This window comes from Nelusetta ayraudi, unplaced genomic scaffold, assembly GCF_046127955.1.
Source record: "Nelusetta ayraudi isolate G7.1 ecotype Tasmania unplaced genomic scaffold, CSIRO-AGI_Nayr_v1 ptg000068l, whole genome shotgun sequence".
Classification (NCBI taxonomy): domain Eukaryota; kingdom Metazoa; phylum Chordata; class Actinopteri; order Tetraodontiformes; family Monacanthidae; genus Nelusetta; species Nelusetta ayraudi.
Window position 1 is genome coordinate 1,260,010 of NW_027466118.1, and position 22,528 is coordinate 1,282,537.

Sequence of the window (22,528 nt, forward strand, 5' to 3'; positions counted from 1 at the left end):
GCGTAGCGCTACAGATGGTGCTGACAGGTGGTGCTTCTGGTTTGCAGGCGCAAGAGTTGAAAAGAATTCCTGGGAAAAATATCAAATGTGAGCCGTGTTCATTTTTTTCCCCCTCCCTCATAGAAACTCCAGAACAGGCGTGCGTCAACAAGCCGTTGTTTCTAGTCCGCCGTTCCGCCCCCCCCCCCCCCGTTTTAAAGGTTAACTCTCCACAATGTTGAAACCCCATTTACTGTAATTACATTTGCCCGCAACATGCACGGGTAGAAGACAGTTGATGCTATCACGAAAAATGTTAATCCCAGAAAATCCCAAAATTATTAGCACCTTGCCCTCCTGTAGATGCTGCTAATTCTTACCCACTGGGTCTTAAAGTTGCACCTGTGCTCTTGATTGACCATTCTTATCCATGAATAAACTGGTTGCACCATTTATTTTTCACTAGAGGGACTGATGAAGGAATTCTAGGAATTGTAACCAGGTTGCACCTCTTTAATCAGAAGCAAAAAAGAAGCAGACTATCATTTATGAATTATAAACTCGTGCATGATTTCCGATGAGCTGCAGTAAGCAGAGTGGAGACACCTACAATGTGCCCTTTAGTCTATTATTGAAAAAGAAAAAAATGAAGATGGTGCTCTGCTCCAGTCAAAGGCTCCATTAAGAACGGTGGGAAAAAAAAATCCCAAAAGGAGACAAAGAAGCCTCCTTATCCCATCCGCTGAGTATGTGTGCCTGCTAATCTGTGTATGTTACCCCTGTCTGTGCAACATCAGCCGAGCAGCCCCTTCCACTCGCAGAACAGCATCTTCCTCAGACCGTGAATACTTTTTATGTGAGGGAGACATTGCATTGCGGTGATCTCATAGGACTGCGGGGCAGATACTGGATCTGAATAATACTGACGGCACTGTAGAGCCTTTGTCTGGCAGCAGGCTGAGTCAAGCCCTCTCCGCCGCCCCAGACCTGAATAGATCTGCAGCGAGCGGCGGATGAAAAATGAGACGGAAGGGCTGAGGGTTTGACAGACAGACACCGTTGTCCACTGCTGTGACCTTTTGATGTTTGACCTAAATCCACATGGCAGCGAAGCCCAGATGTAGACGTGGTTCTTCATTTGTGCGTCTATTGTCACATTTGCAGAATTCCAATGAATTATTTTCCATGTCTGGAAAAAAAGCATGAATGATGAATCAGGCAAACTGATCGACTCCTCCTCCTTTTTACACATTGATCATCAGAAGAAAAACAGTCAAAACAGGATGTTGATGGTTCCAGTTTTCCAGAATGGGATCATTCTAGACATCTGTCCACCTCCTAAAGCCTTTTCTATTCTATTCTTCTTTCCATTCTTTGTCTCTGGGTAGGTAAACCTATCCCATGATGCCTTTGGGAAAACTGGGAGGATCCCATAGTTTCCAGTTTTATTAGACAGCAACACACTGAAGATTTGATCTGTCATCACCGTCAGAAGACCCTCATGTGAAAATGAATATAAACATTAAAAATGGTCACTTTTTCACAATCTTTTATTTGTTTTAGCCCTGCCTGCTCATTTGGATTTTTCTTCTGCTGCATTTTTCTTTGCGTTTGAAACCTCCAATGTGTGGCAGTGGCTGCAGTGGCTGCAGTGTGTGTGTGTGTGTCTGCGTGTGGGCGTGTGTGTTCAGGAGGCATCCTAAAATGAATGCCTCTTTTGGTTTAAATGACTCTATCTTTACGTGAAAGCAATATCATCATCCTCATCATAATCATGGGCTGATTGCATACGTTTCGTAAAGAAGTGCACGTTGGTGGGTGTAGGAAAGGGGGAGAGTTGCAACCTACAAGAACTTCCAGTGTCAGCAGTTGTTGGGCTCCGTTAGTCCTAGTTTTCAGATCTCAAGTGCTGATGACTTGCAGGCTAAATCAAATATCCTCATCCTATTTATCAGTACTTTAGAGCACACGCATTTGTATTGCCTGTCAGCTTACGTTTGCATGTTCGAGCTTTCTGTGCTTTCTGTTTTCAATTTGTGTCCTTACACAAATTGAACACGCTTACACTTAAGGTACAGTCATGGAAAAAGTTCTCGGACACCCTTCAAATGTTACACAATCCCCTTGTGTATCAAGGGCCATCCTTAATAAGTAATCCGTGCTGCCGTGCTGCTTGTCTTTCCTTTTAGCCATAATTCTCCTTTCTTGTGGTTTTTATGTGTGTCAGGAGTTGACTTCTAATTGGTCTGTTTGAACAGAATCAGGTTCTCAAAGAGGGAAGTTAACAAGAATGGCAAACAAGGCCAGAGAGCAAAGGGTTGAGGCTGGCCTGGAGGCTGTGCTTCACATTGAGCAAACATAGATGTTAAGGCTTGTGTTTCTCTCAGTGCATGTGCAGGTCTGTTGGCTGATTTAAGAGGTTCTCTCTTGAGTTGACCTTTGAACTGTCCCTCAAAGGAGATGTTTATAAAACGAAAGACAATAGCAAAAAGAGACACAAACCTAATTTTGATTTTACCCTATATTATTTTCATTAATCGAGGGAACCGGCCTGAAATCTGCACTGCTTAGATCAGATGTAATCTCTGCTGTTTGGCTAGAAACAATGTTTGCTGTAAAATGTGTTCTCCAGATGTTGGGAATGTACCTACTGGTAATTTACTTGCAAACATATTTACTTTTCAATGTCCTACTTCCATCTTTTATGGTTTATTGCATCTTTTCAAAAGTATCTTTGTAATAGCTGTTGACAGTTTCATATATTGCTCATGTGATTTGTTGTTGATATGGGAACAGAGGAGCTGGCCTTATTTCCTAGCCTTCCTGAGTTCATACAATCCCTCCAAATCAAATGTTGCCTTCTCCTGCTGCCCGGCATGTTTCCTGCTCTCCGTCTGACGTACAGTACATCTTTCTTTCACCGGTGTGCATGTTTCAAAAGTTTACCTACACTGGCCAGATGCACATGCCAAGGCCATTATAAAGAATGTCTCCACCCCAGGGGGAGCTACCTGTGTCGGCTAAAAAAAGATTAGAATGAGGGCATGTTTTAGAGCACCATTATGCTGCCATTCATCTGAAATACGCTCACAGCCTATTCAATTCTATCAAGCGCCGGATCTACACATCATAATGAAAATGGGGTCACCAGAGACAGTGGAGCAGAGCTGGGAGTGGGTCAGCTGACAGGACGAGGAAACAGAAGGCCGGAGGTGATACGTGATGTCATCAAGCAGAAGGAGGAAGTCCATCTCCAAAGGGAGTGCGGGGGGTGTCCCCATACAGTTTTGGTTGGCCAGCTAACTAATGCCGGACAGGAAAAGAGTTGTGTGCGTGGAACAAGTTGAAAATCACTCACAAGGGTTTTTTTTCTTAGTACTGCAAAGATGATCTATAAACATCTGCCCTGATGTTTCTTACCCCTGTTTTACACCAGCAGCGTTTGCAGAGCGTCAGCAGAGCGTCCGCGTCGACGCAGTGAAACGCGGCCACTAAAGTCAATGAGCAGGTTCACACCAGGCGCAGAGCGTCCGCGTCACAGAAGCGTCCCAGAAGCAGTAAAACGCGACCACGTGGAAAAGAACGGCAGAATTTATTCTTTGACGCTTGCCGCGTCCCTCCTGCGTCAATCGTAGCAGGTGGGATCGTTCAGACAGGAAGTCAATGGTGTAAAAACACGGTGGATCCGGTTGATTTTCATCATAACACACAATGCGCTGGATTTTGTATTTATATGTGCTGTACTTTACTGTGAAACATCAACGTGACGCATCGGCTTCAACGCTGTTCAGGTCGGCCGTCAAAGAAAAACATTTTTTCAACAGATTTCACTTTGAATCTCAAACTATGATGAACAAAATGCATCTATACTTTAAATACCTGCATTTTGTATGATGCCAGCAGTTCGGTTTATTATTATTTTTCTTTTTTACACACATCGATACTTCGAGACACTGTTGAGACAGTGTCTCGAAGTATCGATGTTACGCAATCTTGCAATCCTCGCGTGAACCGATCGAGCCGCTGCGCGAGACGCTCTGCTCGTAAAACGCGTCCTGTGTGCGAGGGTGCTGGAGCGTGAGCAGAGCGTCAACACGGTCGCTCTGCTCACGCTCTGCAGACGCTTCTGGTGTAAAACAGGGGTTAGACTTATTTCTCATCTTGTGTTCAAGCCATAATGCCGTCTGCGGGCTTCCATACAGAGCATTTCTATTATCAGTGACTTTCATATTAATAGGAGAAATGAATACCAGTTGCAACATTTGCTTAGAAAACTATAAAAATGATTCAAGATTGATTGGAGCTGTGTTTTTGTCACCTTGATAACTGAAAGAAGCCAGATATTCAGGGGCACTTCTGTGTTTCCTTTTCACAAATTCCCTGGGGCTGTGAACAAGTCAGCAATGAGCTGAGAATCTTGAGTTAATCTTGATAAAGAGGAACATGCTGTGGGTGTACTTCATGGAAAAAAATATATAGATCTTATCATATCTGCTCCTTTGGAAGATACGATTAGGTGAGACATATCTAAAACTCAAGGAGTCTTCTTCAGAGACTGCACGGTCAAGTGTTTGTTTTCCTGTAAGCCTCTCTTCAGTATCACTGTTTTGGTGTTATTTCACGCAGCAAATCCAGACAAAGTACATAATTGTCCATTGAGCTTTGTCTAATCCTGGTGTAGAGGGGGTGGCGTCATCACTGCATATCGACTTCGACCTGACCGTCATTACTACATGATGAGATGTCAAATGTCGATGTGTCATGACGGGCTGAAAGATGAATAAACGGCCTGCAAAGGAAAAGCAGACGACTACGTGAAGTACAGGTTCACACACTATCACTTACCTCTATCTTAAGTATGTACTCAAACGTATTAAGTGGGTTGTCATAACTCAAATCCAACCACCAAGCGATTATCACACACGGCTCTCGCTGAGGTCAGAGTTGCAGTCACTGTTTCGATTTGTATCATTATGGCAGTGAGCAAACCCTGCCTCCGGCTGTTTACCTGCCACAGGATCAGTTTCGTTTATGCCCAAACACGTTTGCGTGCCAGGGAGATGCGAGCTGTCAGGCTTTGGCATTGCTCGGAGGCAGGGAAACCTGGGTGGGGATTTTATCACGATGGGGTCAGCAGGTGGTGAGAGGTGATGTTTGCGCTGCTCCCCATACAAAAGTTCCATGTCGTCTGGTTTACCTCAACACTGACTGCCCATGCTTGCACAGCTTATTCAGATAGCTGCATTTCTCTGATGTTGGATCGGGTCGGACAACTGTCCTTACCCCTAGTTTTCATGCCAAAGAGATATTCTGGTTTTCGGCTAAAGTATTTCTTCCTCCTCGACATTAGGTGGCGCTGTGTAGATTTCAACTAGTGGGCATAACAACACTTTTTCGCCGCTCTTTTCAAGAAGCCACCATTCCTCGTCCTTCTACCATCAATGGACTTCACATTACTAAACCTCTGGAGCTGTTGGAGCATTTCATTGACATATTTCTTTGTTGGTCCAAAATTGTGTTCCGCCAGTTCTTGAAACCACAATGTTGATTGGCAGGACAACACTGCTTTGCGATTCCCATTGGACATCTCACTTTACAAGGCAGGAGAAATCAGAGTATGAGAGAATAATATGGATCTCTTTCTTTGATTTTAAGAACACTGTTTCTACGTGCATTAAGATGTTTGCGTGTGCTTTAAAGGCAATAAAACACATGCAAATGCACTGATTGTTTGTGCACATCAGCTACACAAACCCCAGTGATGGTCTTCTGTCTTCTCATTTGGTTTTCATTCCTCGTGGATTCCCGACCTTTGACGACAGAGTAAGATGCTGGTATTTGGATGACCCTCACGTGGCTCGATGAAACCAATCAGTCACCCATCTCCAAACTGAGACGCCTCACGAGTGCCTACCCCGAGATGAGATAAGACGTTGCTTTGTGCGCGAGGGTAAGCTTTTTATTTTCCTTCCTGTTGTCCCTGGACACCTCAAAGTCTTTAACCTGCAGCAATCTTTCAGGCGAGATGAGTTTTGGAAATGGTCTCATACCCATCGGATCCAAGCACAATAAAGCAGTGGGAACTTCCAGGAACGTTTCTTTTAGATTCTGATCTCTTGTGGAGTCACAGATGGTACTGTCATTTGAGCTTCTTACAGCCGTCAAGGGTGCAGGATAATCTCTTAGTTCTTGTCTGGGAATCACGTCTCTGACCTAGATATGATTACATTAGAGTCAATTTTTCAGTGCTAATATCACCTCATACCTGAGAGATGCTTTACATTAAGTCATGCTGGATCGCGAAGTCGCGTGTGGGTTTTACAGCACGGTGCGCTTTCTCGCCCTCTCGTTGTTCATCCGTGGGCCTGTGCGAGTTCACGGCTCTACCGCAAAGGGCACAGGTCACCTCCACGGCTCGAGAGATTTGTCAGACCATAACCGCAAGTATGTGAGGGTGTCGCAAGCAAGGCTTCTGGGAAAAGTTGTGAAACATGAGGAATCCAAGTCTTCGAGGATATCTCCTCTTGTTCTGTGTCACTATTGTGTCAGTGGATCCAGTAATCAAACACTGTAACAGCATCGACAGGCCTTTGCTCTATTCATCGGTCAGGACTCCTTTGCTGCAAGCTGATACAGACATTTCTTAGAAAAAACAATAAACTCCAGGATGTCCGAGAAACACCAAGTCCCTGCAAAAATGCTTGGTTTCTGTTACCTGGAAAACTAGGATGCTGTGTTGTGCCACATGTTAATATGAGGCAGAGAGGCAGTCTCTGTTTAAAAGACAACAACCTTCAGTGGGTATCACTGCCTTCTGCAACATCACAAAAGGCTGATTTCCAAAATGTTTATTGTTGGACATCATTTCTGAAAGGTGGAGCACCGAGTGAAGGATGGGCTTTTCTAATTTCTCATTGACTTTAGAGAATGCTGGTCAAATCAGCTCTGTGTAATAGACACTAAAGATGGTGGAAGTAAGATTCATAGACTGGCTGCATTGCTCACCTAATTCTTTGCAAGAAAATACTGCAAGCATATAGTTCCATGAATTAAAACCCAGATTAAGCCTCAGGATTCAGAGCAAGTTATCATCCATTCATTTAGATACATATTTACCAAGCTTACTGTGGAATCCTCTGTCTGATACGACGGAAAGCCAGCTCTCAGGAGGTGTGTGTGCGTGTGTGCGTGCGTGCGTGCGTGCGTGCGTGCGTGCGTGCGTGTGTGTGTGTTTTGTCTGTGTATGAATCCCTGAGTTGTTGCGCATCCAGCGGAGCATTTGTCTCAGCAGACTCTTGGGTTTTGTGCTGATGGAAGGCAACGTGTCACATCGTGTCGGGGCACATGATTCTGCCTCGAGGCAACAAGTCATCCACGTGTAACTCCTGAAGAGTCTCAACTTGCCTCGGCCTCCTCAAGCCTTCCGTCGAATGTGTGGGACGTGAACGTCTCTCCTTGATTTACAGCTCCTATCAAAGTTGTTGTTCAGAAATGCTGTCAGTGCTAAGCTAGCAAAATCTTTATTTTCTTGGTGAGGTGAACGTACTCAATTGAAACACTTTACTGTACCAGAGTGTGCGTGTGGGGTGTATGTGACTGTGGGGGGGTTCGCTGGCATCTCCTGGCTGGCAGCCTTTTTGTGTGCTGCTTGGTAAAGGTTAATAATGCTCACAGGCAAAGAATGTGGAAGAATAAGGAATGTGGGTTAGCTATTAGCAGGCATGCGTGTGTGTGTTTACACAGCAAGCCTTTCCCAGGTGCTATACGATCCCTGGGATTACAGCGGCGGGGGGATTGAATAGGGCCGCACACACACACAAACACCTCCCTAACCACCCCTCCACCTCTCTCAGAAGTCAAGAGGGAGGGAGGGAGACCGGTGGGAGTGGGGTATGGAGAGATAACAGATCAGAGGGAGGAAGGGAGCGGTAAGGGAAGTGTGAATTCAGCAGTTGGGAGATTTTTCGGCTCCATTCCTCTGTTGGGACTTCACAGGATGGCACACGGAGGGAGGCTTTGATATTTTTTTTTTTTTCCCGGAATATCCCAATCTCATCTGAGCTCAGTCGCTTGGTGGACAATGGTGGGACTCTCATCCACGACTGTTGAAGGTAAGGGAGCGCGTGCTCATGGAAACCGTAAACACAAGGATTGGCGACGAGTAGAGAAGCTGATGGTTGTTTCATTATCAGGCCTTAAATGGCAAGTGGATTGTTTGAAAAAGTGGCACTTCACTTCGGACTCTGAGCAGTTGCTGTTTCTAGTGTCTTCGACCATACATCCATTCCATTGAAACCAGGCTGCTGTCGTTTTGAGGTTTCTGATGCCCGACGGCAGCGCAAGCAGGCATGAAAAGGAAGTAGCACTGATTAGATCTTTCTTCATATCGGGCTTTTGTTTGACATGTTGGCACAGGTGCTCAGCGAGCTCGCAGTCTTCTCTCCCTCTCCTGCATCCTCTGCTCCTAACCTGCAAAGTCTGAGCCTGCACCGTTTGGCACACGACCCTCAGCGCGTTTTGCGTTTACCGACTGCAATTGTCAGACGAGTGCGAGGATGCAAATGTTTTACAGTGCGTCTTGAACAGTCGCACCTCCGCAAGACTTGTGACAGGGTTCAATTGAAAAGTCTTTCACTGTATGTTTCGTCGCTCTCAAGCCCAAACACCTTTAAAAAAGAAAAAAAAAAAACAGACACGCACGACACTTACACAGGTCAACGTTTACGACTTGCACTCAACTTTATTAGGCACGCCTTGCTAGTTACCTGCTTGGCATTGTGCGTTCAAAGACGCAATCCTGCAAGACCTCAGTTGTAACGTGTGTTTATTTGACTTACTGTTGCCATTCTATGGTCTCCAACCAGTCTGCCTACTCTGACCTCTGACCCCTGGCATCAACAACAAGGCATTTTTTCCCCCTCCACACCGCTGTGTCGCTCACTTGGTATTTTCTCTTCTTCGGACCGTTCTCAGTAAAACCTTGAGGTGGTTGAGATGTTGTGAAATTCTCAGTAGAGCAAGTTGGCGAAACACTCAGACCTGCATAGTTTGGTTCTTCTGTCAAGACAAGGGTTTTTCTGTTTGTCTTACCCTCTTGACATGTTTCGACTGCAACATGTCAACAAGGTAAGACAAACAAAAACACCCTTGTCTTGACAGAAAAAAAACAAAACCATGAAAAATGAAGACATAATGAACATAACAGAACTCAGACCTGCAGTCTGAACTATGTTTGCCAGGTTCAAAGTCACTTTAGTCTTCCTGATGTATCTAAATGCACTGAGGTGATTGACTGACAAGCTATTGGCATGAGCAAGGAATCGAAGGCCGTCCCTAATAAAGTGGCCGATGCCTGTAGATTTAAGGAATCATAACCTGCTCGGCTATTCTATGTGTGCCGTGTGACGTCTGGCTTCTTAAAGGTGGTCTTGCCTGCATGCTTCACGTGCCCCTTACTACACTGTAGGTCCTCTTTATTTGTTTTGGCACCAGTGAGCTAACAGGTCTTGCTGGATGCTCAGCTCTTTAGCCTTCACTCCCCGGTCCAAATCAAACAGTGTAAGAATTTCACGGGTGTTGCAACCTGCTGACTGCTTACGCCGTTTAAAGTCCTTGAGTTGGATTTATCGCCGACTGATTCAAAAAGATTTCTTGTATCTCTTTTACGGCCTGAATGAGTCACGGTTGCATTGAAAGGGGATCCCAGTGGTGCGCTGGAACATCTGAACAGCTGGAACCTCTGGCAGCGCTTGCAAAGTGGAGACATGCATCCCCCCCACACACACACCACCACCACCATGACTTTCTTTTCCTCTTTGTGTCCTCGTTACTCCTCTGAGTGCATCAAGCCCTAATGAGGAGACATTCCAGGTGCCTGCGTGATTCCGTTCCTCGGGCGCTGTTCTCGGAGCGCTGTCCTGCGCTTTTATTACAATGGAAGGAAACCGCACTAGTAAAAGATGACAGCGCTTAAACAGACGCAGGCAAACACACACGCACGCATTAACACACACACCTTGCGCGGCTCTCGCTTGAGCGTAACCTCGGCGGTGCATTGTTAAGCCCATAGGAAGACCCACCTCAGGAAAGTATGTCTCAACCGGGATCGTTTTGAACCATAAAACATGCACGCCATCGGAAAGCAGATGCTGCATCTTCTAGTTTCTCAAGGCTTTCTGCCTGTCAGTGGAGAGGGCGTGTGCAAGATTGCCACGACAGTGATGCATCATAGTGTCTCATGTTGTCTCACACCACCCCGCACACACCCATGACAGAGAAGAGAGCCTTATAATACACCCCAAAGTGCTTCATTTTTTCCCCCGCAGCCCACTAAGCACACATCTCAGAGGACTTCCTGTGTGTTTTAACATCGTTTTCTCACATGTGTGCGTTAGTTTCGTGTAACAGGTTTGACCGAGCACCAAACAAAGACTTTTCTGGCTCAGCGGCTGTCCCGTGGTTGACCCCCGAACTGGATGCAAAGTTCAGCAGATCTGATGTTACCGGACTGTGAAAAAAAAAAGAGAAGGGGGGGATGACTGGGAGAGGGTGGGAGAGCGCAGGGAGTGTTTGCAGTGTGCGGGGAAGGCAGACGAGTGTGCCAGCGGTAACTCAGCCAGCTGTCAGCTTCAGACGAAGATTTAGGGATTACAGGGGTAGAAGCAAAAAATGTCCACCGCTGTTAGTCAACGCAGACACAAAGAAGCAAGGATGATACAACGGGGTGGAAGAATCCTAACGGTGCGGCAGGTTGTGGACCTGTTCTCGTCCGTGGGAAAGCGAGATGGTTTATTCAGCTAATGTTCTGAAAACAGGCAGTGGAACCGTTCCATCTCTCCGATCATCAGCCCAGCAGAGATTCCCAGCGGCTGAACAAGCCGTCCTTGGTGTGTAGATGAAGATCAGGTTCCAGGGTGCTGGTCAGCTCTGGACTCTGGGAAGTGGTACCTCGGTTACTGTTGTCAGAATCTCAAGTTTCTGCCAACAACTGGGCTGTTTTATGTCAATTTCCCTTCCCAACATTGCTGGTTTTCTTTGTCTCTCTTTTGAGTTTTTTTTGTGTTGAGATTAGCTTTTATTTTGGTAGCTTTGGTTACACTCTTCTGGTTCTGCTTTAATGAGCAATTAGCTTGCTTCCTGTCTATTTAGTCTCTTGTCCTTGTTTAGTCTGGCTGGAGGGGGGAGGAAGAAGGGCCTCCAGGAGGCCGTGTGATGAGGCGATGGGTTGTTATCGACAAACTGAGACACGCGATGACGGAAAACGAAAGAAAGACGTGGGGAAAGCTAAACACGGAGCGAGGCTCCGTCACTTCTACCTCAGGGCTTGTTTAAACTCCTCAGCAGGACCTTTGGCCCCTCTGCTGATATGACTAACCGCTGCCCTCCTGACCTTCGCCCTCTCCCTTCCGCCTTTGCAGCGATGGAGCAGCTGGTGAGTGAAGTGAGCGTCCTGCTGAAGATGCTGGACCAGGAGAGCCTCAGCTCCTCCACAGAGGAGAAGAAGACGTCCGTGTGGAGCCTCGTGCAGCAGATACAGCCACCAGGTGAGGATGTCTGGGTGACTGAAGACAGGACCAGTAGGTTCTCCAAGGTTCTTTTATTTTAACCTATTGGGTCCAGCAGCTATTATCAGGCTGTACTACTTTAATTCTTGCGTTTTCATGTAAGATTTCCTAAATTTTCTATTATATTTTATTTTATTTTTTGGCTCGAAAATAAGCCATTCATTTATTTTCTCAGCATTTAATAAACTTGGAAAGGCTTATTTTCAATAATAAACCACAATTCTAAACCATGCAGCTCTGCTATATTAACTTTTATGTTCACTTTTTCTTCCTTCACTTCTTACGCCAGGAAAAGACTACATTTACATGAACTCTTCAGTGTGTAGAAATGGCACCAGCTTCGTGGAGTCCCTCTTTGAGAAGTTTGGTGAGTGTTATTTACAGCACAATACTGTTAGATATGTGTCCAAAAGAAATGGTGATGATGCCTTTAGTTTGTATGTATTGATTGATTGATTCCTCCTGAAGCTTGTCTTGCATCCGAGACACCCGTTTCTTAAACTTACAGGAAATCCCCACAAAGCAAATTGCCACAAAATGACACCATATAAAACAAAACCATAACTCAAACATCAGACAAGATATACCATCAAAGTATCACATCAGACATGTAATGTGCTATACGAAGCGAAACATCAAAGTGCCTCCAAGTCCCTATACTAACACTTACTTAGCATTTTAAAGATTGGCTCAAGTGCTTGACCTAAAATCTAGGTATCAATGTAAACATGTGAGTTCTGTGCATATTTTGATTGCTATTGTATTTTCTATAAGACTGTGAGCTTGGAGGCCTAAAGGACATGGCGGACGATCTGAAAGAAGACCCTAAAAACCCAGAGGACGACTTAAAACAGGCAAGTGGGCGGTACGAGTCATTCAGTACCAGTCAGCATTGACACCTCACTCGCCTCCATTCATCCGTTCAAGCTCTGATAGACAGCACTGTCAACTGCCTTGAAAAATTCCACTGGATCTGATTTCCGGTCAGCTTCCTTGACGTACAGAGAGGCAGGATGCACAAGGTTGAGTGGTAACTGGAAAAAAACCCAGGAAGAAAGCCAGGAAGCAAAAGTTGTTCCATGTCATAAACAAAAAGCTGCTGCTATAGAGACACAGGAAGATGAAAAAAATAAGGTCCGTCAGATTGACTTTGGCAGCGGTTCCATCAGCCAGCATGGTGTTTGACACGCGTCCATTGTTGTTGCGTAACTACCAGTCATATTGTCTGTCTGTTTGATCGTGATGATGGACAGGAGGCTCTTCCAATCGTCTTAAAGGGTTTGCCCTAAGTGCCCTCTGTGGGTTCTTTATCAAATTGAATATGTGAGATAAATCCAAAGTGCTTAGCAAAGCATTTAATGTTCCACTTACCCTCCCAGTATGTAGTATAGTATAAAATGTCTAGTGGAGAAAGAGACTGAAACTGTGTGCACACCTCACCCCTTTGCTCCAGAGGCCCAGATTCATGGATAAGTGTGCAGGTTACACTCTTTATCTTTGTCGATGTTGTGTTTTTTCAAGGGGAAAGTCCTGACTGCGGAGGAAATTAAAAAGTTGTTTTTGTCGTCTGCCTCCTTCAGCAGAACTGTGCTGACTCATCAGCCCCACACTCGGCTGACCCGCCTCCTCCGCTGCCCACCACTCCTCCTCCGGAGGAGTACTACGAGGAGGCAGTGCCCCTGAGTCCTGGCAAGCTGCCCGAGTACATCATCACACGAGGTCAGCGACACCTGGGCTTCTTGCAACGTGATTTAGAGTCGTGGCCACTAGGGATGTGAACAATTAGTCGATTATCGATTAATTGTCGATTAAGAATTTAATCGATTAAATTAAATTAGTCGCAATTAATTGAACATTTTTTACACGGATAGTTAATATCATTAGAACACTGTAGTGGAAGGAAACAGCAATTCACCTGTAGATACTGTGATGCTCATAATATACCTAGAACAAGTCACCTTTAAAGAACTCTTTTAAAAAAAAAAAAAGAAAAGTTGAAATGTCACCCATTAGAAGTCAACTTAAAGTCAGAGGATGAATGTTTAGGTTGTTTTGTAAACATTGGACCCTCAACATTATTTAAGGGTTAAAAAATGTGTTCCTTACACATTTTCCATTGTGAAATTTAAGTTCTCATAAAAAATAGCCGCTTCTCAATTAATCGATCGATAAGGTCAATCAACTAACGATTATTGAATTAATCAATCATTTGCATCTCTAGTGGCCACAAAACCAAATAAAATCAACAAATAATAAAAAAAAAATATATATTTTTTTTTGCAACTGTTACGGGTAGAAATGTGCTTTTCTTCACTCGCTGCTTAGTATTCAGGTTAGGAGCTTCTTTCCAAGTGAAGTCCCAGCCGGGGCGCCAGGTATAATCAGGATTTCTCTTATCAGCCAGGCCAAGTCCTCCCAACTCCATCGAGGACGGCTATGAAGATGCTGAGAGCAACTATCCAACCACCTGCATTGCCTCACACCGCAAGAACTCATGTGAGTCGTGTCCCCCTGCAGGTGTTTCTCACAAACGTTGCACAATAAAAATAAATAAATAAATAAATAAATAAAACACTGCTTTGTCGCACAACAGCGATGAAAGGAAAAAAAACATCAATAATTGTCGCCCCCTAACCTCTGGCAGACAACGATTCAGATGCTCTGAGCAGTTCCTACGAGTCCTACGAAGAGGACGAAGAAGAGCGGAGTCCCGGCGTCCAGCTCACTCACCAGTGGCCGTCGGACGAGAGCTCCATGCCTCCGGCCAGGGACTGTCGCATCTGCGCCTTCCTGCTGCGCAAGAAACGCTTCGGCCAGTGGGCCAAGCAGCTCACTGTCATTCGTGAGAACCGACTACAGGCAAGTGCGCATCAGGGAATGAATTCTGCGGCCTCGGCTGTTCCTCTCTGGGTCTTTAAGCGGACAGTTAAATGCACTGCCATAATCCCCTACAGTCACATTAGTGGGTGCATTCCCTTTAATTAAGAGTGCCTGTTGTTTGGAGATCAGAGGGGGGCCGAGATGCCTCCTGCTCAGCCAATGAGATGGAGGTGAACGGTACCAGCCCCTGTCCTGCCCTTTAAAACTCATCAAATACACAATGCAAACAACTTCTAGCAGACAAGTTGTGATCCGCACATTCACTACGGCAAGAAATCATTATGTATAATAATTATGTAACATTACGACGCATGAAGCGATTGCTCAAAACTACTGGAGTAAATCACAGGGCGGAGAGACGGAGCGCCGCCTCAGGCAGCGCAGTTTTTGGCCTTCATTAGTGAGGTTCAGGGTCTTTATTGGATTACATATTTGACTTAATGATAACAGGCGCTCATAATTAAACTGATCGTACCTACTCACATCGTGTTAGAAGAAATTGCTAAAATGTTAAATTATCCCTTTAACTGGCTTCTTTTTTTTTTTTTAGTGCTATAAGAGTTCCAAGGACTCGTGCCCCTATGTGGACCTGCTGCTGCCCCAGTGCACGGTGGTGTACGCGCCCAAAGACAGCAAGAGGAAGCACCACGAGCTCCGCTTCACGCTGCCCAACGGGGACGCACTGGTGCTGGCCGTGCAGAGCAAGGAGCAGGCACACCGCTGGCTCAGAGTAAGGCCTTGAAAGGGGTTCTTCTTGGTGAAATTACTGAAAACAGGGTGTTCAGAAATCACATTCCAAATCTCACCACAGGTGGTCAGAGAGGTGAGCGGTCAGAATGTTGCTGCTGAGGAATCGGCGTCGCCCGTCATCCCGAGAAAAGCCGAGCTGGACAAGGTGAGCGCGGCTGCCTCCCCCACCCCTCACCCCCCCCCCCCCCCTCGCCCCCCCGAAAGACGTAGTTAATTTACGGCTGAGGTGTGAAAACGACCGCTGGCAAGCGCCAATCGAACTGTCACCATCCATGTCACCCTGAACAGTTGCTCAGCCGAGCCACGTGAGCCGGATGACTGTGTTTTAGTCCGAGAGCAAAGAGAAGAGAGAGGTGTAGTGTAATCAGGTGTTAAGGCAGCAATGATGAGGTTGGCGGTGAGTCTGTGTTTGAACTGGCACGTCCACCTCAGAGGTTAACAACCTCCCTGACTTGAATTAAAAAAAAAAGGAAAAACACACACAGCCTGTCATTGAAGATGAGGTGGAGTTGGCAGGAGAACAAGGCAGAGTCTGTTTCTGTTATTATCTAACTCGTGATTATGAGCTTCCAGGTCAGACAGTGAATTAATCCAGAAGTTTAGATGTGAGTAACTCGAGTGTGACTTAAAATACTTTTCACTGGTTTAGTTTAGTCTAGTCGGGGTTGGACTCCAGCTCAGTTGCTGGAAGCCTCTATATGTGATGTGTTTTCTTTTCCCCCCACTCAGAGATTGTCTGCAGAGAGGAACACATCAGATTCAGACAGCGTGGGCGTGCCCACTGGCGAGAACGGCCGCGAGAACGGTGAGAAAGTTCGAGTTCACAGTCCGGACAGCTTTTTACAATAACATGTTTTTAATCCTGATTTCACAGGATGAGCAGACGTCCTGGATATTTTTTTCATAAAATGATAAAATAATGAAAATGATAGCTATTTTCTATCCATACAGAGGAGGCATAGTTGCATTGAATTGTTATATTTATTGGAATCTTTGAGTATTTAGTCATCAAAATATGGTCAACCTGTTGTTTGAGTCATTTTACACTCATGTCATTGTCAGCTGTTTGTTTTATGTTTTTCCTTATTTTTATTTCCCCTGCACTTTTAAAAGTCAATCAAAATAGCTCCAGTTTGTGCAGTTCTAGTTTGTTCTTTATTATTTATAAGTGCCCATTTCAGCTGTACGCTCGATGGGTTAACTGTATATGATGGTTGGCTCTGGAATATTTCTATTAATATTTGTTTTGCCCTCAAGCATATTTGTATGATTCCATACCCCATGAACTTTATGTTTTTTTTGTTGTTTTTTTTTTCATTTGAGAGTAATGTCGCAGTGACAGAGCTTTACAGCTGACGTGCCCTGCATGAGGCGGAAAATTGTTTTAAAATGTTTGCCCTCTTTGGATTCTTTGTTTCAATTTAGCTTGCACAAAAACATCTTTGTGTTTTTAAAATCCATCCTCCTGCGTTACTCCTCCGCTATGTCTCTGCTGACACAGGGAAGGTCAAACGCGGGGCTTTCGCTGCAGGCCGTAAAATCACACGCATCATCAGCTTCTCCAAAAAGAAGTCCGCCCGGGCCGGAGACCCGCGGATGACTGGCAGCGATCCTCGCCAAGGTCAGACCTCCTTTCCAAACCAGTTCGGTTGGGGCTTGCACGGTTTTGCCACTAGATGTCACTGTTTTTACAAAAGCAGGTCTTTGGCACATCGACGTCAGCGTTATTATTATTTTCACACAAAATACATTTTTCCTCACTTTTCTTCTCTTCATGCAAATAGACATGTTTACCATATCACATTTTGATCATTGTTTAAAAAATAAAAGTGTTGCTGAGGAGTCCTGGTCTCACCGTGCAGGCTACCTGTCGCTGCTGGTGAACCAGGTGTGGCGGCAGCAGTGGTGCTGTGTGTTCAAGGGCTCGCTGCACTTCTATCAGGAGAAGGGAGACGCTCGGACCTCCTCGCCCTCACTGCCCCTGCACGGCTGTGAGGTGGTGCCCGGCTTGGGGCCCAAACACCCCTTTGCCTTCAGAATACTGCGAAACAGCACGGCGGTGGCTGCTCTAGAGGTGAGAGGCAATTAAATAGATAGGTAGGTAGATAGATAGATAGATAGATAGACTTTTTCAATACACAAAAGTACCAAGAATAAAAATAATAGAAATAAAGTGCATAAAAAGGTCTGAGATTTACAAATGTTGTCGATTTAGGGTCTATTAGCGTTATGCTTTAATTTATTTTTCACTGGCTTGTATACAGTTGGGACACATACAATAAAAAAAAGTTTTTATTTGGCTGCATTCAATGCAGGTGAATCTGACTAAAATCCGATTCCTTCCCAAAACCGATTTTTGGGGCTGACTGTCCACTCTGTTTTTAGCAAGTCTCCAAATGGGATCTGACTCTGTTCAGACTGTACCACATTATTGACCCATCTGACAGCTTGCTGTAGCAACGATGTCAGACAGTCAAAACCGATCAGTGTCTTTGGAGCTGTTCAGACTGTGACGCATCTGTCCAAATGCGATGTGAAACCACCTCCAGAAGGTGGTTTCAATCCGTTTTGCAAAAATCAGATTTCATGTGATTTGTGACTGTTCAGACTACAAAAGAGGCATCTGGTTTCAATCTGGATGGGCTAGAAATCAGATTTTGGCTGTCAGTCTGAACGCGGCTTTTGTGTCCCGACAGAGATGCCCAAATTTAATGTCAAAATGGCTCTGCGTCTTCTGTAATTTAGAGAAATTCTTAAAGATGTATCTGTCTGGAAGATGTACTTACTCTGGAGGAAAGAGCAATATTGATGAAATAATCATCATTTTTCAGATACATTGTAATGTGTTGATGTGCTTTTCTCAACACAGGCTGGGAGCTCCGAGGAGCTCGGCCGGTGGCTCGGTGTCCTGCTGGCCGAGACGGGCTCCACGGCCGACCCCGAGTCCCTGTACTACGACTACGTGGACGTGGAAACCATCGGCAACATCCGCGACGCAGTGCGCCATTCCTTCCTGTGAGTTGGAATATTTAGTGCGGAAGCCGAAGACCAAAGCTGCTGATCTTGCGAGCTCATGCTGCTTTCATGTCCCTTTTTCGTTTCCCTTTGACCTCAGGTGGGCCACTTCCTCCGGCAACACCTCGGCGGACCCCAGGACGTACGACGAGGTCTCCAACGAGGACACGCAGGTTAGAGGCTCAGAAGCGGACAGACGGTTCAAATTTGGTAACGAGAAACTGTGCAACGCTTCACTTTGATGTGACGAGACTCGAGCGCTTGAGCAGCTGTTGCTGCACCGTCCTGCTCTGAACATGACTCCCCTCTATCAGTCATCCACCCAGACGGCATCCTGTGATCCAGCTGTTAAGAAGGCTGGTCGTCGTCGTTGCGTGTTGTAGTAGTTTGTGAGCCGCTGGAAATAAATAAAAGAGCAAAAAAGCCGCTAGAACTGGTGACAGGAAGGCTGGAGGTCGCGGCATTTTTTTCACAGCCTGTAAACCTCGTTCTTAACCCGGCCGACACGCACTTAAACACATACCTTTCGCCACTTCCTCCCACAAACACACGCCCCAGTGGTCTCCAGCCAATAAATCTCTGTCTTAGTTTTAACCCTCCGTAACGGCTTTGCCCTTCTTTTTTTGTCTTTTTTGTCTACATCCTTTTTTCTCTTTTTTTTTTTTTTTTGCATCCTTCCCTTCGGCCAGCCGGAGGAGAGCCGCAGGCAGCAGTCCGGGACTCAGGCCAAGCGGCGCTCAAGTTTCTCCAGCAGCGACTCGGACAGAACAAAGCCTTTAGTCAGCCTGAGACGCAGCGGCTCAAGTAAGCGTAAGACGTGTTTTGCGGTTGTAATGTTCATCAATCGTAATAAATAAATGACCTGTTTAGGAATGTAGAACAAAGTGTCAGGTACATAAAAATAATGTTTGAAGTACCGGTAGTTTAAAATCAACCACTTTTTTTGCAGGAAATACACCTTCTGTAAGGAAGACACATACACACATTACTAAATATATTAGGAAACCAAATGAACATACATTTGACATATTGTCAAATGTGTCAAATGTATGTAATCGGTGAGTCAAAAACCGTGACTCACCGATTGGCCGCCCTGCTTTCTCACCATCCATCAGTTGCGCTATTGCCTCTTCACACCCCTCTGCGATTATGTCATACGGAGTGGAGGGAAGCGATCTGGCTGCCGCGCCCTCTGCACACCGCTTATTCACAGCAGGATCCTGACACATCAAAGAGCGAGAGCTCCGCAGGGCTGAGAGATTTATTGGTCATACCTCTTTAGATGCACCGTCTGACCTCCCGATCTGCAGTATGGCTATGGTGTGTGTGTGTGTGTGTGTGTGTGTGTGTGTGTGTGTGTGTGTGTGTGTGTGTGTGTGTGTGTGTGTGTGTGTGTGTGTGTGTGTGTGTGTGTGTGTGTGTGTGTGTGTGTGAGAGAGAAAGCATCAGTTTCCCATCATTGATATTTCTGCTCAGTTTCTCTTTCAATGAGAAAAAAAGATTTGCGTTGGTTCTGGTTTCTGCGCCGGTCGCGTGACAGAGCGGCAGGCAGAAATATTGCAGCGCGTCGCTCCGTCGCGGCCTTCCCACAACCTCTGCACATTTGACCCTTGACCTCTGATCTCCTTTCTGGCACCCTCTCTCAGACGACAACCAGTACGGGAGGTATGGAAAAACGCGGGCCGAAGAGGACGCCAAGCGATACCTGAAAGACAAACAGGACCTGGAGAAAGAGAGGGACGGGATACGGACGACACTGGTGGCCGTGCGGCAGGAGAAGAAGGAGCTGAGGGAGAAGCTGAAGGCGGCCCCAGGTAGGACCTGACGCAGAGAAGGAGACAATGACACCGCCTAGTTAGCTCGCAGCCGGCGGCGCTTTCACTTCTGTGAAAAGGAAGTGTGGCAATAAGCTGCACGCGTGCTGCCATTGACTGTGCGAAAGGAAAAATGCTTAATAAGCGCACATTCTGCGTCCCTGGCTTTCTGACCTCAATTATTGAAGGGCTGTGTGAACTCCATTTTAATGGAAATAAATTAGTCTTTGTTTTCTTCTTATTATGCTAAAATCGCGGAATGCAAAGTATATTTCCTGCGGGACCATCTAATAAGGCTGCGAGCATTCTTTTGAAAGTTGCTATTAAATTTGACACTTGAAATAATAGTTAGTGTAACTTGCGTGTGTATGTGTGTTTCTGTGACGTAGAGAGCAGGAAGTCCTCTCTGAACAAGCGTGTGAACCAGCTGGATGAGGCCTGCCGGGCCAAAGAGGCCGAGAGGGTGGACCTGGAGCTCCGGCTGACTCAGGTCCAGGAGAACCTGAAGAAGAGTCTGGCCGGCGGTGCGCTCGGGGCTCCCGTTGAGACCAAGCCACCCATCAAGGCACGTCGATCGCCAAAGTACAGATTGATCCCTTTTTTCATGCACATTTGTTTGAATTGTTGCACCATTTTTCTTTTGGTTCCTGTGTAGGCTTCCAGCAGAAAGAAGAAGAATATTTACAGCGAGTCGTTGCCGGTGAACTGTGCCTCGGAGATGCGGAGGAGACCCCCGTCTGTGTACGCCTGCACGGGCACCGTCATGCAGAAGGCAAAGGTAATTTCACCTGGTTCAACTGAGTTCCACATTATAATTTTAACTTGCTGTCGGTGTGTATTGTTGCAATTTGGGTGGAAATATTTGAAATCTTTCTCTCAATAAAGCAATACGTTTAATGTCTTTTAATGGGGTGATATGTACTTACTGACTTGTGTACTTAAGATATTATTCAGCAAACGTTTTGACAAATCATCAGAAGTTAGGTATCAGAAGTTGCGTGAAAAGGTTTTTGCAGAGAGGAAAACCGTCAGTGGTATCCTGATAAAAAACGCTGCAGCTACTGCAGCATCCAACATTGTTTCTTCTCTTCTTCTTCCTCTTCATTGTCTCATTCTGGGTTTATATAAACTGTTTGCACGGTTGGCTTCCTGGTTTTCTGTTTAAATTGCCACTGACTGCTGCACGTGTATGCTGCACATCGGTCTGCTGCAGACATTCTTGATTAAAGAGTCATTCCAAGTGACTGAGAGTAGAGCCAGCAAAGCTTGATGTTCCCTTGCATCGACACTATTATTCTCAAGACGCCTTTTGTAACATGGGTGATGTAAAATATCTGCACACTATTTTTTTTATACAGCGTAGAAAACCAAAATTACCATAATGATAATAATAACTATATTTTTCTTTTCTGTCTTGATATCTTTTCAATCCCACGTTCATCACCTGAAATAATGTGCAGAAATTCCTCTCATATTTAATTTTCTAGGAATGGGAGTCAAAGAAGGGGCCCTAAGCATGGACTGAGGAGGTGTTGGAGAGGAAAAAAATTATGGAAAGATGAGAAGGTGGATCTGTTTGACGCCGAGTGTCCGATCTGCGTCCCAAAGCACCGACTTCAGCATGGACGAAAACGACTGCGATTAAAGGAACTGGCCACTAGGTGGAGGTACATCTCACAATTACTGTTACTTCTCCGTCGTCGTACAATGATCGCTCCGAGGAACCTTTAAGACGAACTGCTTACTGTCACTATTGAGTTTTTTTTGTTGTTGTTGTTTTTTACTGTGTCTTGTTAATTCTAATTTGTCGACTGGACTTGATGAACTGAAAGCCGAGTGGGATTAAAAAACAAAAAGACACAGTGAAAGTGGACTAAAGTGCAGCGAGTGCAGAGGCTGCAGTGTTTTAAAGAGAAAAAAAACAGTAACAGTTTGTGGAAAGTGAAACTTTTAGTAAAGTAAAGAGTCGGTATACTCGACGTGAAAGATCTGGGCCAGTTTAAACTACGATGGGGCCTTTTATTGTGACTTTTCTGTTCTTATATATTTTTTTTTTCTATCTGTACAGTGAGCCACGACTACTGTTTTGTATGTTGTAAACTTCCTACTGTTCAAGAAATCATTCCACTTTTTTTCACCTTGAGAATTGCCTATCAGAGCCTAAACTGCGTGGGATTGGCTGGCTGCTCATCATGTTTTCATTGCACTTATGAAGCACGAACACCTGCTGAATAATTAGTTTGGAGCAAATCCTCCCCGGACCATCTGTGGATCTCATTAAAAACGACTGTTAAACAATCTATTGCTAGAGATATGTGAGTGACTAACAGTGCAAACCCAGAAGAAAGATTCCCCCCCGCCTTGTGCAACGTCCCACTTTAACTGCAGAGCCAGTGATTATCTTTTGCACTTTACTGCTTTTCCTACCTGGACATGGGAATAATAAATGTGTGCCAAACCATCGGAAGCTCTTGCTATTCAGTTATTTGTTGCCGTCAAACTAACTGAACGTTACAAATTCAAAAA

General features: G+C 45.4%; 1 protein-coding gene across 1 annotated transcript; it reads left to right on the plus strand.

The window, feature by feature from the left end:
• The first annotated feature begins 7,894 nt into the window (after window positions 1–7,894).
• Window positions 7,895–22,469, plus strand: afap1l1a (actin filament associated protein 1-like 1a). The gene is made up of 19 exons (XM_076041521.1): window positions 7,895–8,090; window positions 11,397–11,522; window positions 11,833–11,910; window positions 12,318–12,397; window positions 13,124–13,262; window positions 13,944–14,039; window positions 14,188–14,402; window positions 14,974–15,153; window positions 15,235–15,318; window positions 15,903–15,978; window positions 16,675–16,794; window positions 17,036–17,247; window positions 18,043–18,188; window positions 18,289–18,361; window positions 18,878–18,992; window positions 19,835–20,002; window positions 20,392–20,567; window positions 20,658–20,780; window positions 21,490–22,469. Exons 1-19 carry the CDS (start codon window positions 8,060–8,062, stop codon window positions 21,514–21,516), a joined length of 2,265 nt encoding a protein of 754 aa, XP_075897636.1. The 5' UTR covers window positions 7,895–8,059; the 3' UTR covers window positions 21,517–22,469.
• Window positions 22,470–22,528: the final 59 nt, after the last annotated feature.